General features: G+C 42.3%; 1 protein-coding gene across 7 annotated transcripts in view; it reads right to left on the reverse strand.

Annotated features, from left to right (window-relative positions):
- Positions 1 to 26246, reverse strand: part of MAGI1 (membrane associated guanylate kinase, WW and PDZ domain containing 1) — a 478937-nt gene that overhangs the window by 232815 nt on the left and 219876 nt on the right. For all 7 annotated transcript variants that reach the window (XM_063291537.1, XM_063291536.1, XM_063291535.1 and 4 more), the window contains exon 2: positions 20333 to 20449. In XM_063291537.1, coding sequence (XP_063147607.1) covers positions 20333 to 20449 — 117 coding nt within the window. The remainder of the gene's footprint in view (positions 1 to 20332; positions 20450 to 26246) is intronic.

Below are 26246 nucleotides of genomic sequence, written 5' to 3' on the forward strand. Positions count from 1 at the left end.
CACTTTCTGCCAGTCCTATTTTAAAAGCAAATCATTTAAATAGTAGATATGTAAAGGCAGGGGTTAATCTTGAGATGCTCCTGCCATCGATGTCAATATTAAAAATACATTACACTTGTAAATATTGCCTGCTGGCACAGACAAAACAGCATTTAAGTAGCTTAGCAGGCTGATAAACAAGTAGCGTGAAGAGATGAAATGAAGTGAAATTAAATTAATAGGATTTGATTGAGGAGGATCTCAAATGGCTTGACCGTCAACATGGTCAATGTCCTTTTTCACAGATAAATCACACATGGACAGATAGACTTGATATGGGATTCAAATCACTATTACAAAAGTTAGCGATGGTCATCAATTGATCTACTGTAAACATCAGTGAAGTTAAGACTAGTCATAGCTACTAGTTACAACATCCACACAGGACAGGAGGCATCATGCAACTTCACAATAGTTATGAGTGGGAGAGTGATATCCTACTTGGATCCTGCTTGTGAGCTTCTAATAGCATCTGGTTGGCAGTATCGGAACTGAACATTGGACACGAGGGATCTTGGATTTGGTCCAGCAAGACTCCTCTTACATTCCTTGAAATACGTACTTATTCCCACAAAAAGCAGAATGCAAAGGGATATTCTGTCTTTCCATCCATAATAACATATTCACCATTCTTCACACCACACTTAAAAAACACACAAATTAACATTTTTGAAAGTAAGTCAAATGTTAATTCCTGGAAGAAACAAAAGCATCTGGTTACCTATATTAGCTTTCCCCACTATAAGCCTGATGTTACAGATATTCTGGTCTACAGCTGCCATCATCCCACCCTCACCTATACGGAGAAGGGGATTGCAGTCCAAGGTGCCTACAAAACAGCAGTTTGGAGAGATTAAACTACAGGCGCTGTTAGCGCAGGGATCAAATAAAAAGTAGGTTTCTGCAACAAGTATATCACATTTAACTAGGGAAAAATAGCCACAGGATTCTACAATGGAGGAACAAGGCTATTTGCATGCTTTTTCCCAATGGTGGAATGCAATTTGACACCCAAGACATCTCACCATGGCAAGCGGATCTTTGTGAAATGGAAATAGGATATGTCCACAAAAGCAAGGACAGAGAGAAAGAAGCATTTTTCCACAATTGTCCATTATTGGCTAATGTTGCTCTAACGACTGGGGAAATATAGAAAAACCACATCCCCCACTCTTGAAAGAAAGACCCTGAAGAGGAAATCAAATTTAATGCTTTGTTTAATGCAAGTGTAATCGTTCATATTTTAGACCACACAATACCTCACTGGTGAACACACAATGGGTTAACAGAAAACGCATGCAAAAGATCCATGCTAATGCCTCAGCCAATACAAGAGCATGACCTCCCTTCACGAAGCATCTGTCTTCCAAGAATCATAGCCAACCCGGTTTCCCTCAGCGGTACGAATCTCCCTAATTCTACCATGTACCTAGGACTGTTTTTAGAAATGCTCGTTTCTGCTGTCCCCTTAAGGAATCGTCCAGCTCCGACCTCCGCTGGCCAGCATCAGGCGCCCAAAGCGGGCGTTCCGGGGGCGCAGCGCGCAGCTGTTGGTCTCACCGAGCCCAGCTCCTTTGCGTACAAGCGGCGCGTACCCACATGCTTCGCCTCCCCCCTTCCCAGACCAAATACGGGCTCCGTGGATGAACTGGAAATGGGGCTGGTGGTTCCGCCCTTTTTTCTTTTTTTTCCCCAGTTCAAACATGCAGGGATGCCTGAAGAGCCGCTAGGCTTTTTTTTTTTTATTCAAACTGAATTGCTTCAGGCACAAAGATTCCCCTACGCCTTTCCAAACCCAGCACGGCGCCTCATCCTTTGGATAAGCCACAGTCAGATCACAAGGCAGGGGGATACTTTGGGCAACACCTGCTGTACCCTATTAATATGCAAGGGGCGGCATTGATAGATCCCCCACCGCCTTTTCTTTCTCCCCCCGGCACTGAGACCGCCTTGTTCCTCCCCTCCGCCGCGACCCATCAGCTGCTGCCTGCCGGCTTCCTCCCCGGAGCCCAAGCCTCTTTGACAAGTTCCTTCCCCCTCCTCCCCTGGAATGGGAGGGGGAGCCCCCACCCCGAGGGACGACCCCCTTTTGGCCTGCACTTCATTAAAGCAGAGCGGCCCCATTCCAACCTGCAATGCGGAGGCAAGACAAAACCCGCGCCACGCTTCCCCTCGCCGGGCTCTCAAAAGCCCCATTGTGCGCCAGGCATCTGGTCCCGCTCCCAGCCCCTTCGCCTCCACTGACCCCGCTCTTTCACGGCGCGCCCGGGCGAGGGACGGGCCTCCCGCAAAGTTCGCTTGAGGGACCCCCAAAAGCCGTCCCACCGGCCACCTGGTCTCCCGGGCTGGCCTTGGGCGAAGGCGGCCGGCACGACCCCCGCCCTCCCTCAAGCTGCGCGGCTTGGGAGGAAAGGCGGGCGCAGTCTCGGCGCCAAGCCTTCGCTGAGGGGAGCCCCCACCGCCGCCGCGCAGCGTTCCCACTTGCCTGGCTCCTTCTGAACGCAGCCCGGTCCCGATTAATCCTCCCTTTGTGCCGCCTTCGCCTCGAGAAAGTCGGGGCCGCCGCTGCAGTAAAAAAAAAAGGGGGGGGGATGTTCCCCCCTCCAGAAAAGAGAGCGCCAGAGGAAAGACTGGCAAGGCTCGCGAGTGGAAGGTGGGGGGCGGGGTGGTCGGGCTTACTGCATCAGAGATGTTGCCACATGACACGAAGAAACGGGGGAGACGCAGAGGGGAAAGTGGTGGTGGGGGGGCGGCAGCCGCCGACAGCACCAAAAGGAAAGAGGCAGGAGCCAGTCTTGTATATTATTGGTGACATTTCTAACACATGACAACAACTTCCATCTGCGTGGAAAGCTAGGAGTGCAAACACCGCAGCCTTGCCACACAATTCCTCGAGGGGCCGGAGATGTAGGCCAACAGGACCCCAAAGCCCCTGCGACTGTTGCCAAGTGAAATCCCAACAGAAAGCCTGGGGAATCCCTTCCCTTCCACAAGAACCTTTTCTCTGCAGCTTTCACAGAGCAAACTCCCAAAGAAGAGCCAAAATGGTACTGCCCTCCTTTGCTAGGCAATGGAACCAAGGGCTGAGTATCTATGGAGGCACGATGCAAATGGAGCTGTCCTGCTATTATTATTATTATTATTATTATTATTATTATTATTATTATTATTATTATTATTATTATTATCCCTGCCCTTCCACTAGAAGCCCCAGGGTAATTTTAGAACAAAACCAGGAAATCCCACTTTCTGAATCTTTCCTTCATCCCTGTCAGCATCTCTCTTCAACCCACATCTTGCACCCGAATCTCCCTTGGAGATGCTTTTTGTCATTTTCTCTACAATACGTTCCATCAGTGTTTTCTAATCAGAGGATGTCTAATTCGTTTTCAGATTATGGTGGTAAAATTAGTCACCCCCTCCTACTGAATGGGTAGACACTGCCACAGGGTCCATAAAAGGAGGCAGGGCACTTGGGTCCCTATTTTTAAAAAGCTGTGAGAAAACGTATTAAAAATGCAACACTGCAAATACAATCCAGGACTGGAGCATTTCCTGCCCTCTCTCTCTCCACACATATCACGTCGCATGTTAGTTTGGGCCCAACTTCTTGCAATTAGCAGGCCGGACCTCACAAAACCAACGGTACTCGCTATGTTACTTGCTAGCTAGCTATCTATCTATCTATCTATTTATTTTATCTAATTTATCCCCGCCCATCTCCTCCCGTCGGAGGCCTCTGGGCGGTTTACAACAAGTGATTAAAACCATCGGAATAATACAAAAAATAAAATACAGTAAAAATACCATAAATAGAAATAAAAAATGCTCTCTTCTATGCTCTCTTCTACTGCAAAATCACACCACTTTTGGCTAATGCCGATATGTAAGTGTCCTAATTGCAACCTGTGATGGTGGTCAGTTATGGGAACGGGAGACTATGTTGGTCTGGATGAGGATTCTCCGAATAAAACAGGTCCTTGCTCATCAACTCACTGTTACTAGATTGTGTCAATAACTGTCTGACTCAGTCTAAGGCACTTTCAGGTGTTTCCATGATGAGACTCCTGGGACGTCTTTCTGGATCAGCCTGCACTGCTTCAACCTCACTTGCCTGCCACTAATTGTTGTCTTATCAGTTCAGCCAATTCCCTGGGAATCCTGGAAAATCAAGGCATGTTTTGCACAAGGCATCCAAGTTACCAGCACAGTGAAGTTCTTGGTATTAGTCTGCGGATTTCATTTGCTTGTCTGGCTCTCCTGCCTTTGGCCTGGAAATGGGCCATTTTCCTTGCCCTGCTTGAACTGCTTTCCCCATCTGCTTGCCAATCCTGGACAGACTGTCTGTGCAGGAGGCCTGATTTCAGCTGTTTGCTCAGAGCCAAGCTAGACATTCCACACCTCCATCTCCTATGGATTTTGTTAGAGGAATGGGCAAGGCAGCTCATGTTTGGGACAGAACAACATTCCTAGCTTGGACCTTTAGGGTTTTTTTTTTAAAAAAAAGTCTAATTGGAGCCAATGAAATGTTTTTTTCCAAAATTACTAATTGTGCAGGAAGAGTAACTGAGAATATTTCCATACAGTGATCCTCTCATCATACCATGGGAATCTTCTGACAGGCTCAGAATTAAACGAACAAACAAAAATAAAGGCCCAGTTTATATGCTGCATTCTGAGTAACTTGTAGCTTACTCAGTGAGTTCTTAGGATAGCAAACCAGGGTATAGCAAAAAGTCAAATGATTCTGATTGTGAGATGCAACACACACACACACACACACACAAAACACGAGGAGGGAAGAAACCCTACCTCTCCTATTGCATTCTGAGTGAATCTAAAATATATTTCTACTGTTAAAGGTGAATTATTTGAGGGGAAAGGCTAGCTTTCCTTTCCGGTAACTATGGTATTTCTTGCACCACCAATAATCCTGAGAAGAATGTCTGGTGCTCCAGAAATTAATCCAAGGTTTCACAGGATGCAGAGAGATCCTACATACTCTTCTTGAGTACTGCAGAATAATTCTGGCCCATCACTTAGAATTCAAATCCAAAAAGCAAACCCAGTTTGTTCGTTTAACAAAATTTATTTGGCTACCCATCTTAAATATATAACTCTAGGTGGCTAACAACCAATTTACAAAGCAAAACAAAACAAAATCCATAACCAACAAAGTTAAAAATAATCCAATGCAAAGAAAAAGCCAAGGCACCATATAACCAATTCATGAGCAGACACACATAAATTAGATAAATTGTGGGTTTTTCTGTTTTTAATCCTCGTAAACTGCCCAGAGTCACTTGTGTGAGATGGGTGGCTACATAAATCAGATGATGATAGACAGACAGACAGACAGATTCCCCCAGGATCCCAGCCTTCCAGGTCTTCCAGAAGACCGAAAAGGTTGGGCTCCTCTAAATCTTTGGGTGGGGAATGGGGTGTCTGTTCCACTGTGACAGAGAAGACATGCCTCCTTGGTCCTGCAAGATGACCTTGTTTAATAGATGGGATGTGGAGCATGGTCAGCCTGTCACATCAGGTAGAATAGGCAGAAACCCTTGGAGATAGGCGGTCCCACAAGTAACAAGGCTCCATTCATGAAGGGCCTTAAAGGTGATAACCAGAACCTTGAATTGCATCCAGAAGCGTACCATAAGCTAGTGCAACACATGCAGCAGTGGTGTCATGCAGACAAGCTTCAAAGTGCCCAAACCTGCACACACTGCTGCATTCTGAACCAGCTGAAGCTTCCAAGCATTCTTCAATGGCAGCCCCATGTAAAGTACATTGAAGTAATCCAATCAGGAAGTGACTAAGGCATGAAAGACAGTGAGCCAAGCCTCCCAGTCCAGGAACAGGCACAGCTTGCTCAGAAGACAAATCTGTGCAAAGACCCCTCTGGCAGGAGGAGCCATGAGTCCAGGAGGAACCCCAGTTTGTGTGCCAGCTCTGTCTGGGGAAGTGCAACCCCACCCAGAGTTAAAGATAAAAAATGGCCTGATCCAGGGGATCCAAAATCCCAAACCACTTGATCTTGCTAGGGGTGAGCTGCAACCTCATCCAGTTCTCCCCCATCCAGACCCTCACAGCCTCTAGCACTGAGAAGAACTTTGACAGCATCATTTGAATGGCTAGTGGTAGAAATAGATAGCTGAGTATCACCAGCATATTGATGGTATTTTGCTGCATGCCAATGGATGATGTCACCCACAGGTTTCATGTAGAACGTAAATAGGAGTATTATTCCCAAGTGAGATAAATTTTCCAGCCCTTACCTTTAAAAATAGAAACAGTCTTCAGTTCAAATGGGAAGGTCTTAGAAGAGTACCTAAAAGATAACAAAAGCTTTGGACTGGATCAGGAGAAGGAATCAGTGACTGAGCAAATAGTTCTTGCACTTTCTCTGTGTGGCCCCTTTACCATAGAGCAGCTGTATTTGGAGAAATCAGTCTGAAAGGGTGTCAAGGTATGAATTTGGCATACTGTATAAACATCATAGCCAAAGAAGCACTCATTCAGCAGTAGGAATCACCCACTTTAATAAAAACAGGATTTGGTAACAAATCTGACTCTAATAAAACAAACAAACAAACAAACAAACAGTATGTAGGGCTGAGTGTACTTTGCAGGAGTTGGACGGGAAGCTGATAGTAATCTTTGTTCAACAGGAGAAAGTCTGCTATGTGTATAAATAATAAGAAGGATCATTTGGACATACCTCGGCAAAGCTGAGCAAACTGAAAAAGCTTCCAACCATTTAGTTTCATACTGAGCATTAATTCAAAATGTAAAATTGTGGATGGTGCGAGGTCCAATGTTAGAAAGGTAAAATTGTGGATGGTACAAGGTCCAATGAAAATAATGGATCTGTCTAGTTTATATTTGCTACAGTTACATACAGTTCAGAAGAACATTCCATGCTGGAAATTGCAGATGTAATCTCACCTAGTTACATTTAATTGGAAGTGCTTAAATGAGGAACTTATCTTTTAATGCTCGTGGCACACTGAAAATATGATGGCTTTTAGGGTGAAGCAAACGTCTGCATCAGTACATATTGGAACCAATTCACTTAGCATGTGGGAGCACCAAATGGAGAGTCAAACTGTGAATTCACATTAACTGAAAACTCAGCAAGAAGTGGAAATCAAACACAGATGGTTCACTTCAGATTAAAGGGTCAGTGTTTTGCATTCTCTTCTCACTCTGCAATCTCTCTGATAATATTTAACACTCACTTTGCTTTTTTGTTCTGACTGGATTAAAAGTTAGCACACAGCCACTGGAGAAGGTCCTCAACAAACTTCCATTACGTTAATATATTAAATTATGATGTGATGGATGCTTCTGCATGTCTCCAGTGATTTAAACTTGATGCAACATTAAACTACAGTTTATCATTCATCCAACATTAAACTGTAATTTAGTACTATGGAGATAAGTCTTGGCTAGTGCATACATTCTTCCCCTCTGTAATCTCAATGCAGCTGTGAGGATAACAATTAGAATGTTTCTTCTCTAACTAACCATGGCTAGTCAAGGTAGAATTTGGCTTGTTTCCCTATTCTGTAGATAACACTAATGATAACCACAGTCCATCTGAGCCTGGATGTAACAGCAGTTGTTAATTTAAAACAAAGCAAGAGCTTCCGACCTCTTCCTTACAGTGGTAAAAAAAAAAAAAGGAAGGTTCAATCATAGTTTGGTTTAATGTTATGTGCAAAGTTGTCCAATATCTACCAAATCATTTTACAATATGTATTCTCACTTTCAAGATGCATTTGCCCTTCAAGGGTCATTAGTTACACATTCCCAGTTAAATAATAATAATTTTTACCATTTTCTTAAATCTGCTCTTAAATCACTAATTAAGTGCAGCCTCTGACAATACAGTGCCTTTTAAAAGCTGCAAGAGTGGGAAGCACCTCCTGTCCACTCGTAAACAAATATGCTTTGGCAACTTTCCAGCAACCTTGACTTCATAACTCAAAGCTGTAATTCTTTGTGGAAGACAGGTCTTTGATTGTCAATACATCCGGAGCACTACGTGTGAGGCAGAGAGAGGTTTTTCCCCCGCTTTCCCCCCTTTTTACAGGAGTAGTAACCAAAGATATCACAGTACTATTTTACAGTACTGTATTCATAAAACCATGCCCTTTGAGCTATCAGATGGGGGCTGCAACTCTCCCATTGGCCACTAGAAGGCAGCACAGAGTAAGAGTTTTCATATCTCTTTGCTGCCCTCTAATAATTATCCAGATATCTGCAGGCCATTCTCTCCAGAGGAAAATAAAACATCCCTGCTGCATCAGGTCAAGGGCCATCTTATCTTGGTATTTTGTTTCTTATGGTTGTCAACTGAATGCCTCTTCAGATGCCTGCATGCACACAGACCCCTCCTCACCTGCCACCCTTCCCGTACAGCTGCGAAAAAAGACTGCCCCCAGTGCCTGTCCTCTATTAATTTATCTAATCCCCGCAGTTGATAAAAGAACCGGGTGGAGGTAGGGACTTCAATAAAATATTTTTATGAAATAAAAGATTCACCATTGAGAATTGCTTGACCACAGTTGGCTTAGAAATCTAATAAATAAATAAGGAAACCCATTAACAAAAAGACTAACAATGTTTAAAAACAATATGTTTTTTTTTAAAAGATACTTTTTAAAAGAAGAAAAGTAAACCTGAATAAATCTTATCCTATAAATGACTGGGCAAAGAGGCATCACATCCATTGTAATCAAAACACAACACTGTGGGATCCAGACACACTTGGGAAAAAGTTCAGTATTTGGGATCCAAGTAGTATCTTTGCAGCTCATCTTAGGATGTGAGATAAATGGTATTGGGTGGGGCAGCCTCTATTACTTGGGTCCTAAATCCTAAGCCATGTAAGGACTTGACTTCGCACTGCTGGATCTCTTTCTCATGCATACACAATCTTTTCACAAGGGCAGAGCAATCTGGATTCTTCACCCCACACACAAAGCTTCTGAATGATGCAGCATTATCATGTAATCTGCAGCAATGTGTAAAATATTCAGGTATCTCAATCACAGAAGCAGCCGGAAGTCCAATATGTTTGATTCCATTCTGTCTCAGAAGCATAATTCTAAGCATATTTATCTGAAATGTAACCCCAGTCAGACCAATGGGACTTCCTTTTTAAAAAAAATATGCATAAGACTGTGGCCAAAATATCCAACTATGCAAACACAGTTTATAACTAGGCAAAGTTATGCCATAGCCCAGTACAGGAAACGTGAGGATGGAAATAGATGGAGATTAAATTGTTATTTTTTTTTAAAAAAAAAGATGCCAGACAGCGAAAGAAAAGGGACGGGGGAAAAAATGTGAAAAACATTTGAGGATGTTAGGACAGAAGTAGACAATATTTTAGAGCAGGGTTTCTCAACCAGGGTTCCATAGAACCCTAGGGTTCCACAAGCAGTCACTAGGGGTTCCCCAGGAGATCACGATTTATTTAAAAAATTATTTCAAATTCGGGCAACTTCACATTAAAGAGGTAAGTTTCATTCTTTATTTTTAGTTTAAGAACACTATTAATGCCTATATACAGGCCTACCCATGAAACAAATATAATAATGTAACTTCTCGCCAATATTTGAGCCTGAAAGTGCAGGGGTTCCCAAGGCCTGGAAAATATTTCAAGGGTTCCTCCAGGGTCAAAAGGTTGAGAAAGGCTGTTTTAGAGCATACTTGGCATACTGAGAGACTGTCATGAATGCTCTCACAAAATAGTCACCAAGAAAGGGCTTACCTATTCACAAAATGGCTGCAATGATGAGTATGGCCTGTCAAAAGCCACGCAACGGCTTCCATTCCCCAATCTTCAATTAACATCCCCAGGAAGACCTCTACCAATCCTTTTATCTTTGTCTCTTTTTCTGAGCAGTAGGCACATTTCCAAAAGAAACATTCAAATACTGCCTTTTGGACCTATCTGAGGTCCAAGGGCATTCTTGTAAATAGAAATGAAACTAGAGGTTGGAGCTTTGTTTTGTACCATGTCAGCTTCCCATGGATGTGTTATTTATTGTTACAATAAAAATATAAGGTAAGGCAGATTGTGTGATGGTGCCAATGGTGGCATCTGGATACCCATTGATGCCTGGAGTATCACACTGCTTACTCCTCAGCTATTGGGAGAAAGGGTGGGGGATAAGAGTATAGAAGGCAAAAGGAAAGGTAACAGTAGAAGCACAACAGACACATACTATCAAAGGCTTAGTTCAGAGAAGTTCATTTTCCCAGATGGCTATCCAGTTCTGCTGGAAGGAGTGCTCATGCTCAGCCTTAACTCTTTTAACTTTCCCTTAATGGTGCTGCATCACTAGAGTTTGGTAGAAGGAAGAAAAACTCCCATGGCCCTCTGCCACTTGAACTCATTGTTCCTCTGAGGAAGAGACATCCATTAGATTCCAAAAATATTCCAGTGCCTGGGCTTCAGACTTTGAATGCCCCAACAACAATAAAGTACACTAATAAATCAGCTATAGACTTCAACTTCTTCCTTGTTGGTTCCTAATTTTCAGCTGAATACCATTTAGAACTATTTAAGCACCCCGGTGCAGACTCCTCGCCATAAAGAGACAAAGTAATCTCCTGAACCTCTTTGCATTTAGTCATGATGAGAGCAAACTGAGTGCTGAGAACTAATAAAGAAACAAAGCCACTAAATCATTAACTATCTTCCCACAGTCCCTACTGAGAAGCTTACTGGCAAAAAACATAAAAACTTTGAGCTAAGCGGCAGACGGAGTTCATTGACTCTTGTTTTCTTTTAATCTTTGGCCAGTTTCAAGCAGGAGCAACTCTATAATGTTGGCAAAAAAATAAAAAAATGTAGAAAAAAGACTGAGAGAGTTCTTTTTTTCTCCAAACCTGAGAAATTAAACTGATTAATGGTCTCCTAGTGTGAAAGATGCAGTGCAGTCCAGGTCAGCATAAGACTCAAGTACACGAAGCCCACATGTCTTGCTTCAAGGGAGGATTTCTCAGGATGAGATACTGTGCCTGATGGATGTCGTAGGAAGAAACAATGATGTTCTTACTGTTGCAGCACATGTCATTTCAGGGGTGCAGTCAGTCGGTTCATGTATCTTCTGCTCAAAACCTTCCCACAGGAAGACCACTCCAGAGAGACACAGAAGCCCCTTTCCTATTGCTGCCCATCCAGCTTCTTAAATTGAGGGATCTTTCCTAACTGGTCCATGCTGGCAGCTCTACTACTTCCCAATTTGTACCCAGAAGCAATGACCAATGCTGTATCCATGGTTACAGTGTTGTGCAACAAATGTGACTGCTATGTTCCTGTTGTGTGAGTTTCCAGGTTACAGTATCCCCCCAACTTTAGTGGATAGGGGTGCAATCAATAAAGTGAGTATCTCACCCTTCTTGTGGGAGACCTGTCCCCAACTCTGCATGCTAGAGGGCTTTGCATGAATTATCCACTGGATAATGAAGCAGATAACGGGGAATGGAATTATGGTGACAATTCCCACAACTCTAAAAACAAAGATCTAGAACTTGCCTACACATTCTAGATCAGTACAGTATCATGCACAGAGATTCAGGGAACATTTTATGGAAAAGAGAGCTATTCTTTTATTAGGCATCTTCACACTTCTATGCTGCTGCCCAGCTATTTTGCCCCTTATCAGTCATGCAGATAAACAAGAACCAGTACCTCAATGCAACAGTGTCCCAAAAGGCAGACCAAACATGTTCTCACAAACACAATCATTGTTTACTTGCCTCAGTCTCAAAACTTGTATGCTGTGTATCAGGCATGCTAATCTATACTCTTAGTTACATCAATTCCCCTGAATGAGTCTCCCAAATTTGTTCCTCTTCTGAGTGGCCCTAGAGTGGACTTTCTGCATCATGGAATGCCAGCCATGGCAAGGAAGGGGTGCCCGGACCTTCAGCTGTCTCAGTGACTACAAATCTGTGTTTTAGCTCTGCCATTGCTGTGAAGGTATTACTTTACTTCTTATTTGAACACAGCTTAAGTTGTTGCTGATTCAGATGGGCTACCTTTGTTGTGCATGAGTTTTGTGGGGAAAAAGAGAAAGAAAATAATCTCTTAATATAATTTATAGGTGGCATATTAGTACTTCCTGTGTGCTGGCAAGTTACACAGTCTTCAACAGCTTTAGTAAATTCCAGAGAGGGCATAGTGTAATTAAATTTATCTCTGAAAATATTAATGGATGATAAGGTTACCATAAAAATGTTCCCTTACAATAAGCTGCTTAGGAAGCTAGGACAAATTGGGTGAAATAATTAACTTACTTGCCTAAGATGTAGAAGAACTGGTAGATAAACCTTTGGTATTTCTCCTCTAAGAACCAAACCATAATAACCTCAGAGCAGCTGGGAGGGAGAAGAAGGCCTTTTCTAAGAAGACTCTGAACGGAGCTTTCTCCAGGCAGGATGAAAGAAGTATGAAATATATCTTCCATTCCCACCTAATCTGTTTTTCACATTGACTCTCAGCTTGCCTTGCATTCCTCCTATTTATTTTTCTTTTTATTCATACTTTACAAGGCCTCTGTGAAACTCACAGGGAAGTGTAATAATGCTTATTTATTTACTGTTACTTGTGGGTTTTCCTGATTCAGTTTTTGTGCTGCTTTTAGCTGGTGGTACGTGTATTTTAGGGTTTGGGTTTTTTTTCTTTCTTTCAGGCTTTGTAGGACATTTTTAATTACTTCCTCTTTGAATGGTAAAAGTTGGGTACAATAAATAAAGGTGAGGCTAAAACTAAGACTTTGTACTGCTTTCCATTTGATGTTCATTTTTGCTTGATACACCACTTCTGAATTGCCTAATATAAGCACAGACTATATATTGCAGAAGAAGGCCCCAGCCAACACGCCAAAGAAGACCCAGCTGGTAGTGGCACATGGCACAGCTTATACCTGCCTGCCTGTAGCATTCGCCCACTGGCCTGCAGGATATTTCCACGGAGCCTCCCCTGCATGTGGCCAGAATGGTGAGCCTAGCAAAGGGGAGACAGGCAAAGACAACAATAAAGGTCAATGGGGGGGTGGGCAGTGGCATCGGGGGGGGGATTTTCACGTGACCGCAGGGGCGCTGCAATGACCAGAACTTTGAGGGCCGGTCGTAAGTCCCTTCGTTCAGCGCTGTTGTAACTTTGAACGGTCGCTGAACGAATGGATGTTAAATTGAGAGCTACCTGTAGGAGAAATTTAAAAAAAAACAATCTTTGCAGCATCCCATCTAAGCTGTTCAAGGTAGGCCAGGTCAAGAATCAGAAGCAGCAAGGATTCCAGGAATGCCCTTTATTGTTACAGGGTAAAATAACAGAATCTGGAAACCCTGGCAGAGTTTTTTTCTGCCCCATCTTATACCAAACAAAATCAAGGTGGTGGAATTTTGAATTTCTTTCACATGGCTTCCACTTGCTCAGGATTGAGTTGCCATTTCCCTTAGCACTTCACTGCTCTCTTCCCTCTTCTCAAGGGGCCTCCCAGTCTACATTCCTTCACATCCCATAAGGCAGCAGCTATCAGCTATCTGTTGCCATCAGCTACACCTGGAACCATCCACTAAAGAAGGAATGAACCACTGCAGTACACTACCCCAATCTCACAGGCAGTACAGAAGGGCACCATGGCTGTCTATGTTAGAGCCATGTCCCTTCTGGTTGGTCAAGGCCTCCTGGGAAGGGACATGTGGTTGAGTTCTAGCAGTGGTTAATTCCTCTTTGAGGAAGAGGGTGGTTCTGCATCTCTTAAGGATGCATCCTGGACAATTTTCATCCTGCTTCCAACCTTCCCTTTTTAGGGAAGGTTGAAGAGAAGATGGTTGCCCTGCAATTTCAGAGACCCTGAGAGAAGTGGATTATCTGCACCCCTTTAGTCAGGGTTCAGGCCAGGGCATGGGACCAAGACAACATTGATCATGCTCTTGGATGACCTCTGGTGGGAGCAGGGTGAGAGTGGTGCATCCATCCTTGTTCTTCTTGACCTCTTAATGGCTTTCCATAACATTGATCATGGTATCCTTCTTGGCCAGCTCCAGGAGTTGCAGGTGGATGGCACAGGGTTCTGCTGGCTGTTTTTCTTCCTCTGGGGTTGGTTCTAGTCAGTGGTGATGGTGGGGGGAGAGGTCCAGCCAGTGACCCCTCCTTTGTCAGGTGCTGCATGGTACTTTCTCCCCTCTTATTTAACATCTACATGAAGCTGCTAGGTGAGGTCATCTGATGGCTTGAAGTGAGATATCATCAGTATGCTGATGATACTCAGCTTTACATCTCCACCCCAGGCTGCCTTAGTGATGCTGTGGAGGTTTTATCTCAGTGCTTGGAGGCTGTGGGCACCTGGATGGGGCACAACAGGCTTCAGCTAAACCCAAGCAAGGCCAAGCGGCTTTGGGTTTTTGGACCAGTCCCAGGAACCTTCCAACTTTGGTTCTGGGGTGGCTCTTCTCCAGACAGACCAGGTGCACAACTGGAGGTCCTCTTGGACTCACGGTTCCTGCTCTAGGAACAGGTGGCAGCTGTGGCTAAGAGGGCCTTTGCACAACTTTGTGTCAGTTGCATCCAGACTGTGGCCTCCAGACTGGACTATTGGAATGCTCTCTACATGAGGCTGTCCTTGAAGAGTAGTTGGAAGCTTCAGTGGGTGCAGAATGTGGTGGTGCAGACAGTTAATGATGCCGGTTATTTGGTGCATCTGATACCACTGCCCCACAAGTTGCATTGGCTTCTGGTGTACTTCTGGGTACAATTCAAGGTGCTGGTTGTTACCTTTAAAGCCCTTATGGCTTGGGACCAGGTTCCTTATGGGATTTTCTCTCCCCAATTGTCTCTACCCATCCTGCTCAATCCAACAGGAGGGGTATGCTCCAGGTTCCATTGGCTAAACAGTGTCGGCTGGCAGGGCCCAGGAGAAGAGTCTTTTCTGTCGTGGAACCTGCCCTTTGGAACATCCCCTCTGATTAGCCCCATTCCTGCTGGTCTTCCATAAGGTCCTGAAAACTTGGTTTTGTGCCAAGCCTGGGGCCTTGGGTGTGTGACAGAACCTGTCTCCTGGCTATGTTGATAGTTTTTTGATGATGTTTGGCTGCTATGTGTTTTATTTTTTATATTCTGCATTTTATCTATTTTATCTATTTTATGGAAGTTGCCTAGAGTCATTATGTGAGATGGGCAACTATATAAGTTGAGTAAGTAATTTAAATAAATAAACAAATAGTATCAAGGGCCACTAGCCCTAAAAGGACTAGAATGAACACAATTCCTCCAACCAGGTTCCAACAAAGGTCTTCTACTAGGACAACCAATGCTACCTCCTTTTCATGTCTGGGCTTGACTGTGGAAGGCAACGTAATCTATTTTCTTTAGGGGCTGGGTAGTTGATTCCCCAAGTACTCACTAACCCTTCCCTAAAAGGTTGGAGACTGGGCAGTAGCTGTCTAGTAGTAGTAGTATCTCCTGATCCAGAAAGGGCCTATTAAGGTGGAGCCACACCACAGCCTCCTTCAAGGTCACTGGCTATCTCCCCTCCCATAATGAGGTATTAACTATCTCCCGGGAAATTACCTCCCTGCCACATCATAAGCAAGCCAGATGCTTTATCTGAAAAATATAATACAGAATATATGTGGCTGTCTAACTCTGGCATTAGCTCTCTGTTTCAAGCAAGTTCTTCCTATTGCTTGCCTACTGTCGCACCTAATTATAGGTATTCTAGATGAATTACCATTGTACCAGTACAGCCTGCATGGGGGTCACCCAGCAAGATTCCTCTGGGTCAATCCTTTTATTAAACTGATATGGTTTTGTAATGTGGTAGCACAATATGCAACTGCATTATTAGGCTCAAACTCAAAGATTTCAAACCAATCACCCAGGATGCTGAGGCAAGAGTCTGCTCTACATATTCCGGGCCATTAATCATCAACTCTGCAAGTCCTCTGGCTGCAGCAATAACAATCAGCAGGCAATCCAGGTCTGCTCGGTGCAGGTGACCTTGTGAGCCTTTGACATGTTTACCACATAATCAGCAGGGAATTCCATTTTCAAAACACACGACCTCATAATCCATTAGCAACAGAGACCGGCCCAGAGCACTGGATTTTCTGGTCACATGTATCAAAGAATTAAAACAAAAATAGTATGCAGCCAGATTAATCTTCAACCTCGAAGAAAAATCCCTCTCTTCCTTCTCTTTCTCCAGCTACCATCGACTCCCAGCTGCAGACAATCATATGCACAGTAGCTTTAATCTAATACATGCCTCTGCATGTTTATTGCGGCCAAACCCTGTAAAGAAAAGATGGGTAGGAAAGACAGGATAGTATTTGGCAAGTAGCTCAGTAAAAGGAGCATTAAGTAACTACTAATGCTCCTCCGTAGGAGTGAGGTACAAATACACATATTCATATTAATGGGAAAACTGAAACGTCTCTGGTTCAGCATCACTACTCCGTTTCCTATTTTGGGGGAGAAATAAAATAGCAAAGGGCGTTTTTCCATCTCCATCCAACATGCAAACAGAAATCTATTTCTATAATCATGGCCCTGGGTGAGATTTAAAAGCGAGCAATGTAGTTTAGCTCCTGGCCATGCCCAATAAATCACAGAAAAGAATCAGATCACAAGCGTTTCAAAATGTAACCTTGGCAACACAGAAAAATCAACCAACAGAACTTAGCCTCCTTTTGCTTTATTTGTCGTTTCTGAAATTGGAACTGAAAAGGAACGTTCGCAACGAAGTCGGCAGCAAGAAACTACGGATATAGAAGGCTTCAATCGCAGGCATTTCTCTCCACACACATTTTCATTTAGCTCTTCCCAATCTAGTGCCCTCCAGATGTATTAGAACTGCAATTACAATTACATACATGCAGATATTATATACAGGTAGTCCTTGCTTAATGACCACTCATTTAGTGGTGGCTTGGACTTACAACGGTGCTGAAAAAACCGACTTATGACCGGTTCTCACACTTACAACCATTGCAGCATTGGGAACTTGACAATCAGTTCACATTTATGACCATCACAGCATCCCACGGTCATGTGATTGCCATTTTTGACCTTCCCAGCCAGCTTCTGGCAAGCAAAATCAATGGAGGACCACGTGATTCATTTAATGAACATGTGTTTTCCTTAATGTCTGTGGTGATGCACTTAATGACTGCCACAAAAAAGTCATAAAATTGGGTTGGATTCGCTTAATGACCACTTCACTTAGCAACCAAAATTCCGGTCCCAATTGTGGTTGTTAAGCGAGGACTATCTGTACATATCTATCATGCTATTCCCTTTCAGGATAAGCAACGTTATGCAGAGAGTAAAATGGGAATAAGAAATGGTCAGTTACAATAGGGAGTGAGATAAGAAAATTAAATATAGCTTAATCTACTGTCAGTCCTATAAGCTAGACCAGTCTAAGGAACAAATGCCCTATAGGTCAGACTACCTTTATTGTCAGCTATAGTAAAAGAACCCTGCAAGTCTGAATGAGCTTTCCCCTTCCCTCACTTTATCCTTGTGTCAGCTAGGGAGGGGCCTGTCTGAGATGTTTATTCAGACTAGTTTCCTGGAATGGACTCAAGCTCTGCTTGTCTGATTGTTCTTTAGTAGCGGCTGTTCCTCTTGTCCTTCCAGGCCATTCTCTGTGCCCTCTGAATCTACTTTAAGAGTTTGCATTCACTCTTCCTTCCCATACCTTTCTATCCTTGCCAACCATCCTTGTTTCCTTCATAAACTGCTTCATACGTTGTCATTTGTTCTTTAAATTTCTCACCTCTCTCTTTTTGGAGATCTCATCAACTCTCAACTCATCAACTCTAACCAAGTTACTTTCTTGGTTTTCTCCTTCCACTCCACTCATACATACTTCAAATATTTGTTTTGTTATTCAGTCCTTATTCATTTTTGGTATATAAGCAACCTACCTCAATATATTTATTTCATGTTGGTCACACATGTGTATATTCTACACAGACTTATTCATGGAGACTGATGGAGTGGTAACCAGTGGTTCTCAGGCTAGACAGAACCATCATTTAAACACTGAGCAGATGTTCCTCAATTTCAAGGCTGGGAAGGAAACAGCCAAATTTCTGTTGATTCAGAAAGGCGAGAGAAAAAGTTCTAAGATTTAAACCTGGAACCCATCTGATTTCTATGTTCTGCAGGATGCAGTTCATATCTATCTAATCCTGTCTGCAATAAAACAGGTTGGCTAGCCATTTGGATTCTGTGAACTTCTCTGGTAAGCAAGTCCCTGAGTTAAGTGGCTGAAGAGCAGAGGTCTATTGCTGAAACTATCCTGAAGTGTGACATTCAAAACCAACCTTATCTGACCATCTCTCTTCTTGTTTTACCATACATATTTCTTAAGTGCCCTATTCCCATTGCATTCAACTTTCTTGTTTCTCCTGGCATATCCATCTCTCTTGAATAAAAAGAGTTGGGCAGACACATGCTTTAATATATAGCCTTTTTGCTTCTTTTGACAAATGTACATTCCACACAACAGACCACTAATTACATTCAATGCAACAGGCCACATTACAATTCTACCAAAATTTCTCTGTTCGTTTTCTTACGTTTAGTAAATATTTGAACACAAATTCATCTTCTATTTGCCATTTGCCATGGTTTATTTTTTTGCCATTGATTTATAATTTGTAATCATTTCTTCAGTGTCTTTATTCCAGTTCTATCCCTACCTAATCTTCCTACTTCTACTGGAACAATATTTATACTGTTTCTTTCAGTCAAGGTCCCTAAACTTCTAAACACACCCCAGGGATATTACACATCTGTGTCTTACTCCTTGCAAAATGTGAAACCATTTACTAAGCATTCCATTTATTCTCACACATGCTTTAATTCTATCATATACCACTCTTAATAAGTCCAGCAACTAACTTTCAGCTCTATATTAGTACAAAATATTTCATAATTCAACCCGATTCACTCTATCTATCTATCTATCTATCTATCTATCTATCTATCTATCTAATTTATATTACCGCCCCTCTCCCCCAATGGGATACCACTTTATCATCTTCTTTGTCCAAATCAATAAATCTGCAATACACTTTCTTTCTCAATGTAGTCTGAGGAAATTCTCTGGAAAATATGTCACAGAAAAATCAGCTAATGAACTTGGCTCTATCATTTCGAATTAAATGTTCACCTAAAAGTCCATCTAAATCTCATCACTGGAGAGGAAAATGGCTGATTCCAGAATGATTGGAAGCAAACTATTCACATCTCCAGAACAGACAGTGCATGGCCGTCATAGAATCTGCATATGTTAGATGTCTTATAAATAGTGATTGTAACAAGAAAAATGGTTCGAGGTCATGTACAATTTGATTACACTACGATTAGCCTATCAAATCGTACTTCAATGTATGTGACATTGGGATTTGTCCAAAGGATCCAAAGCATGTCTGCCTTGCCTGGGAGCAGCCCCCATTGCAAGATAATGTCACAGATCGGTGAGTAGGACAACATCCAATAAAACTACTGATTTTCTTCTTGTTTAAGAATGACTGTATTCTTGGAATCTCTTGAACTGGGAGGAATCTTCCTGTTTTGCCTGTTAAGTGTCCAGCAGAGAGCAAGAACGTATTTAGGGCACATTCTATGCAATTAACAACTTTCACCCAATGAGTGCTACGCTGTCTAAAGGGTTTCCTTTCCTTTTTTTTATTTTGTTACTGTTAAATAGCAACAGTGCTGAAAAGCACTGCCAAATATGTGTGTTGAGACTCTACAGCTCACCTCCCCAACTGAAAAAAACAATCCTCCTGCTCCTTTTGGTGACTTCACAATGTCGCAATCCTGACTCAAAGGCCCCAAAACTAAGAAAAACTATTACAGTAAAAACAAGTAGTCCAGCTCTGTGCCACACCCAGAAGTTAAACACAGTATTTTCAAACTGTACTAAGACAGCAACAGGAATACCTTCCTCATCAAATTCCAAAATGGTTAATTGTCCAATAGCTGAATCACACTGAATCAGCAGCTTGGATAACAACAACCATTTAGGGTCTAAGTCATGATGAGGTCAGGGATTACACCTGGAACCTTCCATATGCAAAGCATACATTTTACTCTCTTGCTTGTTGGTGTCCCACATCTAAATACTCTGTCTAACTACTAGGAAAGCAATCCCAACATCTATTATCTGAGATTAAAAGACTACCACCAAACAGGCCTTACATTTTTTTTTTAATGCCAGATATACTAGAGTTGTTGATTACTTACAAGGCACAGCATGGCGATAAAGGTTATCTCTAATGGTCTGTTGCAGCTCATGATCTGGAGATCCTTTCTGAAACCTCTGGTTGAGATAATGTCTCAGGTCCTTGTTCAGACGACTTCCTAGAATGAATGAAAGAAAGAAAGAAAGAAAGAAAGAAAGAAAGAAAGAAAACAGTTAGGCATTAAGGAGATTAATGTCTTCAGGTTCAGGACGCATTAGATTTGCAATTTGTAGCTGCTCTGATTTATGATATGTTCCTTTCTTCTATAGATGGCTGATTATCAAAAAGTAACTTGTTACAAAGATGTGATGTCAGTAGCTTCGTAACCCGTTTTTCTTTTTTCCTATCCTCCACCATCACATCACAGGGTTGTTGATGTTGTTTTTTAACACAAAAAGAAAGGACATAGGTAAAATGAAAATATTAAAAAGGGCAATATTTCTTTTTCTTCATATCCCTACTCACCAAGCTAAGCAAAAGGCAAAGTGATTGATACAGCACATCTACCTGTGATAGGTTTTTAGATGAAGATGTAGGTGATGATAAGGGTTATAGGAGTGAGAAATTGCTCAAACACAGGAGCTGTTGTTGTGAAGCTCAGGATTAACATGATCTTCACAACAAGAGGATCTAGGCACAGTACAAACGTAAGTGCTACCTCTCTTTCTTCAGCAAAGGATCGTTACCTTGTCGTGGTGCTGGAGCTTGAGCACCTCAATGATGCCATGAGCTAAACCGTGAAGGGCCACCCAAGACGGGAAGGTCATGACAGAGAGGTCAGACTAAATGCGATCCCTGGGGAAGGTAATGGCAACCCACCCCAGTATTCTTGCCGTGAAAACTCAATGGATCAGTACAACCAGAGATATGGAGATATACCATCGGAAGATGAGACCCCCAGGTCGGAACATGGTCAAAATGCTACTGGGGAGGAACAGAGGATGAGCTCAACTAGCCCCAGACGTGATGACGCAGCTAGCTCAAAGCCGAAAGGACGGCTAGCGGCCGACGGTGCTGATGGTGAATGGCAAATCCGATGTTCTAAGGATCAACACACCATTGGAACCTGGAATGTACGATCTATGAGCCAGGGCAAATTGGATGTGGTTATTAGTGAGATGTCCAGATTAAAGATAGACATTTTGGGCATCAGTGAACTGAAATGGACTGGAATGGGCCACTTCACATCAAATGACCACCAGATCTACTACTGTGGATGAGAGGACCACAGAAGAAATGGAGTAGCCTTCATAATTAATAGTAAAGTGGCTAAAGCAGTGCTTGGATACAATCCAAAAAACGATAGAATGATCTCAATTCGAATTCAGGGCAAGCCATCTAACATCACAGTGATCCAAATATACGCCCCAACCACAGATGCTGAAGAAGCTGAAGTACAGCAGTTCTATGAGGATCTGCAACACCTACTGGACAACACGCCTAAAAGAGATGTTATTTTCATCACGAGAGACTGGAATGCTAAGGTGGGCAGTCAAATGACACCTGGAATTACAGGTAAGCATGGCCTGGGAGAACAAAATGAAGCAGGACATAGGCTGATAGAATTTTGCCAAGACAACTCACTCTGCATAACAAACACTGTCTTCCAACAAGCTAAGAGACGGCTTTATACATGGACTTCACCAGATGGACAACACCGAAATCAGATTGACTACATCCTTTGCAGCCAAAGGTGGTGGACGTCTATACAGTTGGTAAAAACAAGACCTGGAGCTGACTGTAGTTCAGATCACGAACTTCTTCTTGCACAATTTAGGATCAGACTAAAGAGATTAGGGAAGACCCACAAATCAGCTAGATATGAGCTCACTAATATTCCTAAGGAATATGCAGTGGAGGTGAAGAATAGATTTAAGGGACTGGACTTAGTAGATAGGATCCTGGAAGAACTATGGACAGAAGTTCGCAACATTGTTCAGGAGGCGGCAACAAAATACATCCCAAAGAAAGAGAAAACCAAGAAGGCAAAATGGCTGTCTGCTGAGACACTAGAAGTAGCCCAAGAAAGAAGGAAAGCAAAAGGCAACAGTGATAGGGGGAGATATGCCCAATTGAATGCAAAATTCCAGAGGTTAGCCAGAAGAGATAAGGAATTATTTTTAAACAAGCAAAGCGCGGAAGTGGAAGAAGACAATAGAATAGGAAGGACAAGAGACCTCTTCCAGAAAATTAGAAACATCGGAGGTAAATTCCAGTCAAAAATGGGTATGATCAAAAACAAAGATGGCAAGGACCTAACAGAAGAAGAAGAGATCAAGAAAAGGTGGCAAGAATATACAGAAGACCTGTATAGGAAGGATAACAATATCGGGGATAGCTTTGACGGTGTGGTCAGTGAGCTAGAGCCAGACATCCTGAAGAGTGAGGTTGAATGGGTCTTATGAAGCATTGCTAATAACAAGGCAGCAGGAGACGACGGCATCCCAGCTGAACTGTTCAAAATCTTGGAAGATGATGCTGTCAAGGTAATGCATGCTATATGCCAGCAAATTTGGAAAACGCAAGAATGGCCATCAGACTGGAAAAAATCAACTTATATCCCCATACCAAAAAAGGGAAACACTAAAGAATGTTCAAACTATCGAACAGTGGCACTCATTTCACATGCCAGTAAGGTAATGCTCAAGATCCTGCAAGGTAGACTTCAGCAGTTCATGGAGCGAGAATTGCCAGATGTACAAGCTGGGTTTAGAAAAGGCAGAGGAACTAGGGACCAAATTGCCAATATCCGCTGGATAATGGAAAAAGCCAGGGAGTTTCAGAAAAACTCTATTTCTGTTTTATTGACCATTCTAAAGCCTTTGACTGTGTGGACCAGAACAAATTGTGGCAAGTTCTTAGTGGTATGGGGATACCAAGTCATCTTGTCTGCCTCCTGAAGAATCTGTATAACGACCAAGTAGCAACAGTAAGAACAGACCACGGAACAACAGACCGGTTTAAGATTGGGAAAGGAGTACGGCAGGGCTGTTTCCTCTCACCCTACCTATTCAACTTGTATGCAGAACACATCATGTGACATGCTGGGCTTGAGGAATCCAAGGCTGGAGTTAAAATATCTGGAAGCAACATTAACAATCTCAGATATGCAGATGATACCACTTTGATGGCTGAAAGTGAAGAGGAACTGAGGAGCCTCATGATGAAGGTGAAAGAAGAAAGTGCAAAAGCTGGCTTGCAGCTAAACCTCAAAAAAACCAAGATTATGGCAACCAGCTTGATTGATAACTGGCAAATAGAGGGAGAAAATGTAGAAGCAGTGAAAGACTTTGTATTTCTAGGTGCGAAGATTACTGCAGATGCTGACTGCAGTCAGGAAATCAGAAGACGCTGGGAGAAGAGCAATGACAAATCCTTGGGAGAAGAGCAATGACAAATCTCGATAAAATAGTTAAGAGCAGAGACCTCACACTGACAACAAAGGTCCGCGTAGTTAAAGCAATGGTGTTCCCTGTAGTAACATATGGCTGCGAGAGCTGGACCATAAGGAAGGCTGAGAGAAGGAAGATTGATGCTTTTGAACTGTGGTGTTGGAGGAAAATTCTGAGAGTGCCTTGGACTGCAAGAAGATCAAACCAGTCCATCCTCCAGGAAATAAAGCCAGACTGCTCACTTGAGGGAATGATATTAAAGGCAAAACTGAAATACCTTGGCCACATAATGAGAAGACAGGACACCCTGGAGAAGATGCTGATGCTAGGGAGAGTGGAGGGCAAAAGGAAGAGGGGCCGACCAAGGGCAAGGTGGATAGATGATATTCTAGAGGTGACGGACTCGTCCCTGGGGGAGCTGGGGGTGTTGACGACCGACAGGAAGCTCTGGCATGGGCTGGTCCATGAAGTCATGGAGAGTCGGAAGCGACTAAACAAATAAACAACAACAACAACAACCTCTCTTTACATATATTAGAGAGGTTCTACCCCTCTTTACATATATTAGAGAAGAATCTGTTGCTCCCATATTATACCCATTAATCCATGCAGATTTCATCCCAAATTATGGGCTTCTTACATACAAATATAACCCAATATTACTGGGAACAACTGTGAATCTGCAGTTTAAGATCTTAAGTTTATAAACCAACACTAAGCCAATTTGGCATAAGAGAATGTCTGGTTTAAATGAACCAGTTAAAGCCAAGTAGATAAACTGAAGTACAGATGTCAGCATTCAAGGGCAAAAGACAAGGCCCATAGATTCCTGTTCATTCTTGGCTTATATCAAGTTGGAATATGTAAGCTAGAATGCCAATTTTTCCTGTGAGTTCTTTCTGGCTTCCCCAGTCTAATAAAAACGTATATATGGATATACAGCAGATAAAAAGAATGCATTTCCCACTTTAAATCTTCAGGTTTCTGCATTAGAAATGAATATTACTACTTCTAATGACCAAGCAAGATACAAGGAATTCAGTCAACTTTATTATAGGGCAATGAAAAGTTTATTCAAGTAAGTAAAATATTATGGTAGAATATTCTGCAGCATCAGCACAGAAGAAAGCTGTAGAATATAAATCCCGTGCCTTCCTCTATGTTCAGAATCATCTACATCAATAAATGCAGTAATTACTTATCTGGTCATAGACCAGTAGGGATTTAACATGCAGTAGTTAAAAATGAATTTGAAATACTTAATTAAAAATAATAATCAAGAATCTTCTGAGTTTTTCTATAGAAACAGTTCTCCATTTAAGACTAATCACTGCTCTGGGATGGATGGATGGATGGACAGACAGATGATAGATAGATATTCCAACTGAATTCCCACTAATTAACTCCTTCCAAGGAAAAGGATCCATAATTTTTTTAAAATTTTGTTTTTGTTTAAAGGGGGAACAATAAATATTTTTTTCTCTTTGGTACATAGTCATCTATTCCTCATAGTCCCAGAAGGCCAGGCAAATTCATTCTCCAGACATGCAAAATGATTAAGCAGAAATGAAATTGTTCCACTAGGACAAACTCCCAGACAAATGAATATACCCTCTCAAATTCTACCATCATCATGTTTCAATCTGTGTATCCTTCAATTGTTTTCATGAAAAAATAACTCTACTGGCTTTGCGTTACATGAAAAAGAGATATCCTTTACAAATAGCCACTGTTGCCTGAAAACAACTTTTTTATAATTTATTCCATTCAGCTGGGGTTGCCCTGCTATCCGCTACCCATTTGCCCCATCAAAAGTGGATTCATTAAAATAAATGTGTCTCTATCAATAAAAATACAATCATAAAAGAAGCCAAAGCTAAGATGATGGTGTTGAGATTATTGTATCTCTCTTATTTTCTAAAATGTTATTACATCTTCTAATATAGAGAGAGCTCTAGAGAGATAACTTCATCCTATGTTTATTATTCCACAGTTGTTGGTTTGTTGTTTATTCGTTTAGTCGCTTCCGACTCTTCGTGACTTCATGGACCAGCCCACACCAGAGCTTCCTGTTGCTACTTGGTCGTTATACAGATTCCTCAGGAGGCATACAAGATGACTTGGTATCCCCATACTGCTAAGAACTTGCCACAATTTGTTATGGTCCACACAGTCAAAGGCTTTAGAATAGTCAATAAAACAGAAATAGATGTTTTTCTGAAACTCCCTGGCTTTTTCCATTATCCAGCGGATATTGGCAATTTGGTCCCTAGTTCCTCTGCCTTTTCTAAACCCAGCTTGTACATCTGGCAATTCTCGCTCCATGAACTGCTGAAGTCTACCTTGCAGGATCTTGAGCATTACCTTACTGGCATGTGAAATGAGTGCCACTGTTCGATAGTTTGAACATTCTTTAGTGTTTCCCTTTTTTGGTATGGGGATATAAGTTGATTTTTTTCCAATCTGATGGCCATTCTTGAGTTTTCCAAATTTGTTGGCATATGCATAGCATGCATTACCTTG

This window comes from Candoia aspera, chromosome 2 (genome assembly GCF_035149785.1).
Source record: "Candoia aspera isolate rCanAsp1 chromosome 2, rCanAsp1.hap2, whole genome shotgun sequence".
Taxonomy (NCBI): domain Eukaryota; kingdom Metazoa; phylum Chordata; class Lepidosauria; order Squamata; family Boidae; genus Candoia; species Candoia aspera.